At 39.6% G+C, this 12,345-nt stretch overlaps 1 protein-coding gene across 1 annotated transcript in view; it reads left to right on the top strand.

Annotated features, from left to right (window-relative positions):
* The window catches only part of LOC126404200 (glucosidase 2 subunit beta-like), a 190,452-nt gene extending 178,355 nt beyond the window's left edge, over positions 1–12,097 (top strand). Inside the window, exons 14-15 of the mRNA XM_050067256.1 lie at positions 3,828–3,927; positions 10,748–12,097. Of these exons, the coding sequence (XP_049923213.1) occupies positions 3,828–3,927; positions 10,748–10,885 (238 nt within the window). The 3' untranslated portion in view covers positions 10,886–12,097. The remainder of the gene's footprint in view (positions 1–3,827; positions 3,928–10,747) is intronic.
* Positions 12,098–12,345: the final 248 nt, after the last annotated feature.

Here is a 12,345-nt window from a genome sequence, read left to right as displayed (position 1 = left end):
CAGTATCAACCGTCATCAATCATTAAAGGGAAGTCTGCGTTTGTGGCCAGTCGTGTCTCCATGTGGTCGGAAATGGATTTTCTACAAAAGCCAAGATGCAATTTACCCTCTAATGCCAATGTTAATCTATTTACATAATTAAATTATGTTCATCCATGCTGAAAACAGAAGAGTGTCTGTTTTTCTTGTTCTACCTTTAAAAATTTTAGTCTTATCCGAATAGCAGTAGTTGGGTGTGAACCATTTTGTTGAGCAGGCAACAGTATTTCCAGCTTGGCTGCAGAAAGCAGGTGCAGCAGATCAGCCAGCATGTTCAGAAGGAAGAAAATACATACAGAGACCCAGATAATTTCAAGAGACTGGCCCTGCTGCTACAAGTGCAAGTGAGCATCATGTGTATCATGGCTGCAGCTTAAAGCCAAACTGTGATAAATTGGATGAAAAAATGAAGTTGTCATTGAGCCAGGGGGGGTGCATTTTGCACATTCGGGTTGTGCTATATTGTCAGTCACAGGGTCAGACTAACATATAGTAATGTTTATGCACCCTGGTGCCATGGAATTAAGCAGTGAGGCCCAATGTGATGTTTTTCTGAGGTGTAAATAAAGAGCTGTGCACTAGTCTGGTGGTGACTGTAGAGAATGGCCCGCCAATATTAAGTGCAGGCAGGTATTATTACAGGGAATGATTTGTCAATAAGATTTCATCTTATGACTCCTGTGAATCCAAATGACTTGAGTGTGTCGGCTACATCTCAGTGATAACTTAAGCCTAATTGACAGGGCCTACGCTGCCTCCTGGGGCGCAGGGGGGCTGACAGAGCGAGAATGGAGATTAAGGAAGGAAGCGAACAAAGGTGAGGTGAGGGAATGAGGTGTGCGTGTGTGTTAGTGGCTGGTGGTGTATGGCAAACCAGGAGGCATGAAGGTGATGCGCAAGGGATCGCTGGTCAACCAGCAGCGAGAGCCGGAGCACTGTCACTTTCTCCGCTTGCCATGTCTGCTGGCCCTGACAGCAATCCATTTGAGGGCCTCCTGGTACTAACAGAGTGCTAAAACCCAATCAAACAGGCTGGAAGGAAAAGGCGAGACGCTCGGGCCCAGCCGGCTTCCACTTGTGTGAGCAATTCACCTCTGACTGACCCGTTCAGGCTTCTTAAATAAGCCATGCACATCATGGACAGCAGAAAAGCCACACACAGGGACCTGAAGACACCCATGTGTCCGTAAAAGCTGGAGAGTGCTTTTAGGACTCCCATGTTTGCCTTCATCAAGGTCAAATGAGAATAAAACTGCATTTAAAGAAATGTGGAAAGAAATTCTGTTTTTTGGACACTATTTCACATAACCAAAAAGAGTACGTTGTGTTTTACTACTACTTCCTAAATTCTAATCAGTCCCTCTGTCTTTTGCCATCTAGGTCTGTCACGTTAATTATGTTATTGAGTCATCGTAAGATACAACGTGATGCTAACATAAACAGCAGAGGTTTCCCAACTGTTTTACTTTTTCTTCCTCTCCATGCCTGCCTACATGCGCAAGTCCAAAGAAAAATAAAAAACACTTCAAAGTGCAAGTGGTTAGCTTGCCAAACCCTGGCAACATCCTAAAAAGTTCATTGTTTGTAGTTTTACCCTCCAACAACTCCACTCCCAGACCATCTTCTAGCATAGCGAAGACATGGCCCACCCTGCTCTGCCTCTGATTGGCTTACCCAGATATTTTTACCCTAACCAATACCACTCCTCTTGCCCAATCCTATCCAGTCCAACTAATGATGGCAACGAATAATAGATAATCAGAAGGGAGAGTAGAGCGGGTCCTTCCTTTGCCTAGGAAATGCAGAATTGCCCCTCAGCAGCACAGTAGCCACATTATGGAGGTAACTGCAGTGTTCCCTGAGTTTCGCTCATCTTATTCATTAGTCGCAAGGGGCATCACTTAGTTTGGTTTTTATTGGCCAAACTTTGTGTTAAATCTCAAATTTAGAAATTTTGATCTTCTCCTATAAGGTAATATAGGAGAAGTCTTATTATATTATTATTATATTATTATAAATATATATTTCAATGCACATATTAACAGGTGTTAATTACATTTTAAAAATATATTTATATGTAAATTTCCAATTCCAAGAATATCAATGTCTAATATTCTTAAGAATTAAAAGTATATCATTGGCACAAAAAGGTCTCAAAATGGCAATAATATAATTTATCCCAATTATTTCTGTGACAATATATCATCCAATAAAATTAGTTATCGGGACTGGTCTATATTTATTAGGGCCCGAGCACCCGTGGTGTGAGGACCCTCTTAAAAACTGAAGGAATTATCATTTAGCCTATCTATTAATTTATTTTTTTCCGAAAAGAAGCACATTTTTGAGGGGCTTAGGGTACTCGAAAACTCATGAATCTTTGCACACACATGTAAACTGTCAAAAAATTTACATCCGATATAGGTCTGGTTAATGGGTGCAAAAGATTGGCTCAGTAGCGCCCCCTACACATTTTGACAACGCAGCCCCAGAGGCTGGTTTCACTGACATTTAAGAAATTTGGTAGGCAAATGTAACACCCCAAGATGTACAAAAAAGCCTCTTGGAGCCATACTCTAAACCCAACAGGAAGTAATTTATATTTGTTGCTGAGCTTTGGAAAAAATATACAGGTATTGAGTAAGTATTGAGATAAATAACAGAACCAGTAACAATATCATAATAGGCCATTAAATATAGCAGATTATCTTTCATAATACTAAAAGCATTACTCAAAAAACAGAGCTGATCCTGTTACTGAAATCCACTGTGGAAAGGTCAGTGTAGGCACATTGATCGAGGATTGTGCACTCGGGATAGGGTTGGCAGTTGTGAGAAAAGCACTTAGGCAGATTAAAAGAACAATATGCTGAATTTATAGCTTTTTGTAGCTCTTTATCCAGAATGATTAACAGAACATCGACAAGCTATTTGCAAAAAAACAGGCTTGCAGACCGTCAGGTTTTATTTCTTGATGTATGCGTCTTTGAAAGTAGAAAGATTGATTTCAGTATTTGTTTTGTGTTCTCTTAGCATTGCAGAGAGAAGTAGCTGCTTGCCTCTGTAGGGCAACACACGTCAGTAAAATCTGCAATAGACCATGCACCAAATGCAGGAAAGATTTTCCTCCCGAGCAGGATTACAGTGTTTTACAAAAATCAATACTTAACCAGCAGCACGACTGCGGTCGACGCCACCTCAAAGAAGCTGCTCAAGTTCAACAAAAGATCAGAGAAAGTTAGCCGGTGAAAGCGTAATCAAATGGCATCTGTCAGTACTGCAAGCTGTGTTAGACTGTGTCCACTGGCACCCTGGTTTGCTTTGGTTTTCCTAACTCCCCTTGAAATGTTTGGTGAGAATGTAATTAGCTAGCACTGGGCAGGCACAGCCTCATTTGAGATGGGCTTCACTGGCGTCATGTTTTTTTTCTCTTCTCCTTCCCTCGTGTGGTATCGCACACAGAATTAACTCTGACAAAATGGTAATTAATATTTCCCCTCCATTGTTGAAGAGGAGAGGGGACGCGAGAGCTGTGGTGCCAGGATCCAAAGGAGGGCACTGCCAGACTGGCCATCTTGCCAGCTTTTTATGTTTGCTGGGAGGAAGTGTTTTTCAATAAGCCAACCTAGTGGTGTTTAAAACAAATTATATGTTTCTACTTGTCCCAACTGTTTATAAAGGAGTAGGAAATTACTGAATTTTGTTTAGCGTGACTAATAGACGGAAATTTTGTTTCAACATACACTTCACGAAAATATTCAATCATGTCTTATTTCTTTTGATTTCAGGAGGTGGGGGATGTGGGCCGGAACACCAAAGAACCAGTACAGTCAGATGGAGTATGAGAATGGAGAACCCTGCTGGCAAGGAGGTTCACGCAGTACTACAGTAAGTACTGCATGAGTGACAGTACATACAAACATACAGTAGGCACACACACACTCATATACTCACAGTAGCATATGAGAGCACAAAGAAACACATATGAATAAACGTATGGATGAACAAATGGTACATACACTGACAGACTGTTATATAGACAGATGGACAGACGATACAGTAAAGGATGAGGCAACAAAGAGAAGTCATTTGCACAACTCATTAGAGTTTCAGCCTGAATAAAAATGTTATATAGACCTCATTTGGATTTAATTCATTATGGCAAATGTGGAGATTTTAGACTTTAAAAGTAAAAAGAAAAACTATACCAATCATGTATTCGATCTTTGTAATTTACATTTTGGTCTGTATCAGTGGTTCCTAACTGGTGGGTCGTGGTCCAAAAGTGGGTCATGGGTCCATTGTGAATGAAGTGACTCGCGAACGTGTCAGCTTTGTAAACAACACTTTATTTTGACGTACAGTGACTAACAGACACCTACTTGACAAAGACAAAACTAGCTCGATCCTGTGTGGACCTTAAACAAATGACTAAGGGGAAATCTGGACCAGTTGGGAACAACTGGTCGACATTGTCAGTTCAGACACCTGCATAGAACAATCTGGTAAATGCTCACACCATAAAACCAATGTCCTTTGGTAGAATGTGTCCCTGGTGCTGCTCAGTACTTAAAGTGTCTGTCAGTATTACAGGACAATGTTCTGTAGTAGTAATAGTTGTAGAGGTCTTTATTTACCTCAACTGCAGAGAGTAGCAGGCCCTTTCTAAAAACAGGCTATTATGACAAATTTTGCTGGTTTAATAAGTGTTATTCAGCCACAGAATAATGTGATACTCACCACTTAGAACAGAAATAATGTTTTCATACTGTAATTAATTCAAGTCGTTTCTTGATTGCTGTACTTCTGATGGATGTGAGGCGATAAAACTGAACACTTTCTGATGTTTTTCTTACTAAAGGCCTACATTTAAAGGGAAGGCTGTGAGATCTTTTATATGGAGGATGTGTTTAATGCACTGTAACCTAACAGTGTTTGGGGGTAGAGGCAAAGTTGAACACCAGACATGACTCTTGCTGTGCTGATGAAATTAGTGTTGTGGAAATGGACGTTATTATCAATTTATCGAGACAACAGTAAACATGGAGGAGGTTTTGAGTTTTCATTAAAATGGGGAACAGGGGGAATAGCAATAAAGGCCTGTATTTAATATAAACCTGGTTCTCTTGGCCGCTGAGTTAAATTGAGGCTTATTTAAGAATTTACAGTAGTTTGATTTTGTAGCAAAAGTGTTGCAATTTCAGCCACTTGTACAGCATTTACAGCATTTACAGCTAACTATTTTAACTGTTTATCCATTACTTTAAGCGAATTACCTGACCTGTTTAGTCAGGACTTTAAGGTACCTATTTTAACCATATATGTTATGGATGGACGGTATTGGACTTTTTGTCGATATCCGATATGCTGAAATGTAACAACTCATTTGGCCGATAATGATATCAATATTTCCACTTTATACAATACTGGTCAATGTATGTTATATCCGTTCATTGTTCAAATTACGAAAAATGTAAATGTATGTATCGAGTCTGATCATTTTAAAGCCTATATTGGTTGACATACCGATGACATACCGATATTATCAGCATGTTGGCCATTCCGATATTTCATTTTAAAGCCAATATCAGCTGATATCAATGATGTGCCAATATTATCGTGCATCCCTAATATATGCAATACTTTTAACTTTTACAGCCGTCCATTACTTTTAGCTGAATATTTGAACTGTTTAGTCAGTACTTTCAGCTATTTTTTTTCCCTATTCAACACTGTTAGCTACCTGTTTAAACTTCTCTGCTTGCTAAACGCTTTCAGGCACTCTTACCAGTCCCTCCAGAAAATCGTGATCTTGCGATCGCAATAATTAACACAAATTCAACGAAAGTCCCGCAATTTTTCCGCATTTTCCAGCCAACCAGAAGTCGTCCCGCATGCGACGTCATTTGAAACGTCATGAGACGCGTCATCAAATGCGCTAATGGCCTTGCAGTATGGAGAAACGCTCTGTATTGACATAAGAATGCAAGTTTAAATGCATACAATAGGTGTTGAATGTATTAAAATGTTATGTTTACAGAGGATGTAGCCTACATGTTGTTTTACAGTCACATTGTCTGGTTTGAGAGCTACAGTATTCACTCAGGATTTTTTTGCAACATTATTGGAGTCCATGTTTTGAAACTAATCAAATAAAACTAAAGAAGAAAACTATTACAAAAAACAAACAAACAAAAAAACAAACATTTGAAGCTATTTTTGTAATATTCAGTATGATTATTATAGCAAGTGATTACAAGACTTATTTTCTTTGGAGGTAGTAATTAAAAAAAATCTCATTTTTTTTCTCCTTTTGTCATTAGCCGCAATTTTTGTCATTTGCTGCAATTTCCCGCAAAAATCACATAAAAATGTCGCATTTTTCACCTCAATTTTTGACATAATTCAAGGTTTCTTTGCGGCGAGATCCAGGAGGGACTGTCTTACATAATTGTAACATGTAGTATTCAATCTGACTTAATTTGTGGAAATGTCATTTTAATTAAATCATATCTTCGATTTTTGCAAATTAGTTGAGCTACTCTACAATCCACTGGGCTACAGGTACCCCTGGTTGGGTATCACTGCTGTAGATAATGACTTTAACAGTCAACCTTACAAATAAATACAAATTAAGTTAACTGTACAGAGAGGCTGTGGTTTGCTAATTTCCAGAGGGAAAGCTAAGAGAAACAGCCAAACGAAGCTCCTCTCTCCACATTCACTGGGGACAGTTTGAAGCCTTCCTGCCCAGTCTGCTCCCTGCATGCCTCGCTCTGCGCATGTGCATTTCAACAATGGAGAGTTAGTCAGTCAATCAGTAAAAGACATTCAGTCCTCATGGCCCACTCAGCAGCCTGGCAAAAAGATGTTTTGTTCAAAGCCAAGTGATGGAAGCTGACTTGCTTTCCCCCCTCTGTCAGTCTACATTGGTTTTCTGGTTAATGTTGCTCTGGCTGCATTCTCCTGCAGCTTTCTCCTCTTTTACTCTTCTCTGTATTTTCCCAGTATTGCCTCTTCCTTTCAGCTACTTTTATGAGATCCATTTACATTTTTGTGTGAGAATTTGCTCAATTGAAAATGTAGCACATTTAATCATCTTATTTTCTTTGCCTGGCCCCCTCTTCAAATCAGAGTCCAATAAATGTCGTTTGCAAATGTATGTACTCATGCCATCCAGGGGCCCCCTTTGAAAAGACTAAATTGAATTCCTTTGATACGACCCCCTAACCGAGTGCAGTCGGCATAAATGAAGTCTCGTCAGAAGTCGACGCTCATTATATTTGAAATGCTGAACCTCGTCTTTGGGTAGTGCTCTCTCTTTCAGCGGTGAAACTCACTTCTCTCTTTATACTTGAGTAGTGGGACCAGTGATGTATTGTTTCAGCGATGGATATTGAGGTAATCCAAATTCAAGCAGCGTGCAGTGTATCTTAAGAGTCTGTGGGGAAGAGTGAACTCAACTGTTTCAGTTATTAATTAAATTCAAAGTACTGGACTGTGACCGTTACATGTGTGCAGTGAGTTTAGCTACTGTACAGCTAGCACAACTGTGGCCCCAGATCTTATACAGCCTCTCCCATTGCTTAAAGGGGAATTCCAGTTTATTATAATATAGGTCAGATATTTGTAGGGGTGGCCATCATTTCTCTTGGTCATGTAAATATTGTACTAGACAATAAACTTTTTCACAACCTGTCTGATTGTGTTTCTTCTCTGTTTCTTTGTCTTTTTGGTGATGTTGCCGTGTTGCCAGAACTCAGCAATTAATTTCAGTGAATAAAATGTTATCATGATAAATGATGGTCAGGATAAATAATAACCAAGTTGTAATAGACCAGATTTATCCTTTAACTTTATTATATTCCGATCCAGCGTTCATTCAGACGTACCCATCACATGGTCATTTGTTTTGCTTAGAAATGTTAAAAGAACGCTGACCATTTTATATTAATTACTCACTGGATGTTACATTAAATCTGTGAAGAAATCCTTTTTCTCGCAGGCCTCTGGTGAACGACAAATCCAAAAACAGAGAAAATTCTGGACAAATTAAAGTTCATGTGTAACAACAGTAAAACTGTATCAAAACATCCGCTTACGAACTCTCACACAACCTGTGCAGTATAATCCAAGTCTCATTTATCCAGCTGTATGCTCAGTATGTCTACAATGGACAACCATTTCCGAGAGGAAACTGAACTAAAAGTGAAAATGAATCGATGCTTTCTTCAAAGCCAGACTCCATTGACAAAAACAGTAATTTAACCTCGCTCGACACAGGAGCTGCAGAGGCCTGTGCTACGAAGCCACCCAGGATATCTTTTCATTGTCTGGTTTGACTAACCCTAACATTCTAACATTCCTAACGTTCTCTGCTATTTCTGTAGTAAGGAATTTTAATACCACAGGAGTACTTAAAGCCTGAACTATAACCTCAACGCAAAGCATTTAGCAGCGAACGTGGAGGTCCGACCTAACACAGCCACAGATGCTAGCACTAGAAGCCACACTTGACTAGACGCAAACTGATTAAGTCTAACTCGACTAACAGATTAGTTTCGGTGGTAGAGGACAGGGGTGTAATTGTGTCCAAAGTCCAGCAGTTTTACCAAGACACATCTGCTAATTGAACATTTGAACTGAAATTTTTAAAATATTTGTTGATGTATGCGATTAATTTAGATTAATTAAAAACAGAGCATGTAAGTCATTAGATTTTTTTTTTAATCATTTGACAGCCCTACTTATAACGTAAAATGTCAAAACAATGAAAATACTATCCGAAAATTCACAGTCGGCCAAGACTTAAATTACGTGTAGGTATCAGTGGGCTCTAGGCCTACATGTGACATTACTACAGATTATTTTTTGCTATAATATATAATATTGTGCTTATACTTAAGAGAATGGACAAAATTGATGTAGCAGAAGCCAAGATGTACTTATGTCAAGCTCTAAAGCCCAGTTTCCATCAAACATTTTCAGTATGGTACCTTTGGAACCAAAAGTAACCCCTCAGACATGGTACCTAGACCCTAGGTCCACTTAGCGTTTCCACTGCAAAAACGACTCTTTCATGTGGGCGGGGTTGTTGTCACTCACCGCTCTGTCCAGAACTTATACTGTATTTCCTCCTTTATCAGTCCGCACCTCATTTATAGTCCACAGAACAAAGATGAACACTGACATTTTCAGAACAAAAAAGTATCCAAGAACCAATCCTTTCATTTTATAGCTATAGTTTACTAACATATATAAAACTCTACATGAGCCTCAAAACCAGCCACAACTCAGTCCTGAGCAGAGTGACCGTCTGCTATTGACCAATCAACAGACTGCAGTGTTCACAGCTCCACCTTTTAGTACCACATCTGTGTGCTAGATACCCCAACAGAGGGGGGACTAAAAATGGGGACGGTATGGAACGGTTCCACTGGTACCATCCACAACTTTTCACAGTGGAAACAGAAAGAATGCGTACCGAACTGAACTGAACTAAACTGTACCGTACTGCTTACACTTCCTATAACGCAACTTATAACATCTTTCATTAGACTATCCCTCCGTCTTGCAGGCTCCACATGTCCAGTTTGTGACTTAAGCTTTCTGTTATAAATGAGGAAGTCCCAGATGCGATAACCCTGATGACACCATCATCATCAGATTTGACACAGCAGAGACACAAACTGTTTTTACAGGCTGAGTAGCACTAACCACAATGTCTAAACTGATCCTCATGTGTAATAAAGATGAAGTGCCTCTTTAACTGATATAAGTTAAGTGTCAAGACACAAGCAAGTACAAACACAAGCTGGAGAAGTTACGCTCTGGAATCACACAAAAAATAATCCTACAAGTCTAAAGTATTGCCACCCAACACTGACCTATGGCTCTGACACCCTCAAGTCAGAACTGAATCCCCAATAACCATGAACACATACAAGAACACACATAAGAAAACACTTTGTCTCACCGAGCGGCACACACCCACTTAATATCTCTGTGCAACGAGATACTAAGTGACATAACAAAAGACTATTTTTAATCCAAGTACGGGACAAAACCAAATCACCAGTTGTACCAGCCTGAAACTTCAGCACAATAATACCTGTCAAGTTCCAATCTCTCTCCCTCTCCAGGTGCTTTTGTTCGCCGGAGGGATTGTCTGCTCCGGGTGCAGTATGATGTGAGGGGTTGCTATGGAAACCCCCTAGAAGTAAAATAAGTTGCTTTTCCCTTCCACTCTCTTGCAGAGGGTGTCAAAGTCACCTATTAAAGTCGTGACAGTGGTAATCACTGTTCACACGTGAAGATGACAGCAGCGATGTCCCATAATGCCACAGTGTCCCCCAGTCACAGCATCACTTCAGGTCTTGTAGACTCTGATTGTAGGCTAGGCAGTGATGAAACTCTTCATGAGCAGTGCCATTATTTTATTTGACAAGAGACCTGATTATAGTTGAATCACCAGCTCAACTAGTACTGTATTTTTTTTTTTTTTTTTTGGCATAATTCTATCATTTGTAGTGAATCTAATTTCTTCATAAAAGTTTGAAATTGCTGCGAAAATTACTAAAACAAGAGGAAGGACAGCGTCTTCAATCAGCCCCCATCGGGAGATAAAACTGGCATGGCTCTTGACTCAGGCTAACAACGGCTCTTCTCCCTGCACCACCTCAACTTTTCTCTCTTTGTGCTTTTCTAGGTCACACTGACATGCGGAACGGAGACAGCCTTGCGATCGGTGAAGGAGCCCAGCAAATGCCAGTACATCATGGACTTTCAGACTCCTGTGGCCTGTCAGCCGGTGCTGAAGCAGCGGGGCATACACAGTGAACTGTGACCCCTTCCCTTACTGGCCTAGCCTAGATTAACTTGCCCCCCCCTTGGCTAGCCCGCGGTGACAAGCTGGGGTCCTGAGGGTCTCCTCTGACATCTGTGTTGTCAGAACATATATACTTCCAAGCAAGTCTTGCTAAGGTCAGAATCTGGTTTTCAGTAACACTGCTCCTGGGCCACTTTAGTTTTCATTAATTGTCACGGTGTTGCTTTACATTGCCATGTGTTAATATTTGAATAGAGCATTAATTGAATTACTTAGTGTACACAAGTATTCTTCACACTGTCAGTATATTCCTTAGACGGGTTAACACTTAAGGCCCAACAAAATCATTATGTAAATAATGTAATCAATAAAGTGAAACTAGGGTGTAATGGCATTTCCACTAATGTAACTGCTTTGTCAAATGAAAGCACAAATAAATGGACTGTGTCCTTACTTCATTATACTGGCTACCTTGGTATAGCCTTACTTAAATTTTAAAGTTCAAGTCTAGTGATATTTAAAGTTTTTCTTCAGTAAAACCTTTGAAAAGATCAAACCAGCAATGGTTTCATCCCTCTGTAGTATTTCCTGTTTAGCCAAAGCCTGAGCTAGCTTAGCATAGCGCTCTGTTGTCATCCAAAAATTATTAAAAAGATCAATAATCCACACTGTTGTACTGGGTGACATTATGATGAACATGAGCAGTGTAGTTTATCTTTAGTCAGTCCACCATGCACCATCAGTCTGCTGTAAAAACTCACTCTAGTACCAAATGTGTATCAATCCGCAGCTGAAAGTAGTCCCCAACAAATGCACCATTTACTCCTGTTTGAGTAACATTGGCTAAAAACTACAGTGCCCAGCTGTTTTAGGGAATTGTTTAGCCTCTTAAAACTGTAACTTTGTATTTGTGACCTGTTACTACAGATTTACATCATCAGATGGGCTTGGGACTGAGCACCAGCAACACAACAGGGAAGTCAAAAGGTATTGAGAGCCAAAGTAACACATTGTTGTCTTTTCAAGATTTTAAGATGTTTTCTTGTCAGGAAAAATACAAAAGACTGGGAGTTTTATCCTTTAAATACCTCTTTCACTGCACTATATTTCAGTATTGAGCAACATTACAGTGTAGATTGCTGAATAAAGACAGTGGCATTGCTATCATTGTAACTGCTGTATCAAATAACTGCTTATTCATAAGCACAAATAAAAATTCTTCATACTTTATTTTAACCTTACCTGATTCTTCTTCTGCTTTTACTGTAACGTTGTCATATTGTTGCCTGAAGAGTCATTTAAAAAAGTGTTTTATACAGTATATAATTAGACTTACAGATTTATGCACTCTAATGTATAGCTTCACAACCCTTTAACAATGTCTACACACTTTCAACTATTATTAGTGCTGCATTGTGTACTGCGTATAACATCTCTTGATTTCACAAGATTCTGCCAGCGTTAGCAGTCTGCTCCTT

This window comes from Epinephelus moara, chromosome 17 (genome assembly GCF_006386435.1).
Source record: "Epinephelus moara isolate mb chromosome 17, YSFRI_EMoa_1.0, whole genome shotgun sequence".
NCBI classification, from domain to species: Eukaryota; Metazoa; Chordata; class Actinopteri; order Perciformes; family Serranidae; genus Epinephelus; species Epinephelus moara.
Note: the sequence above shows the minus strand (reverse complement) of the source record. Positions and strands in the feature narration are given on the sequence as shown.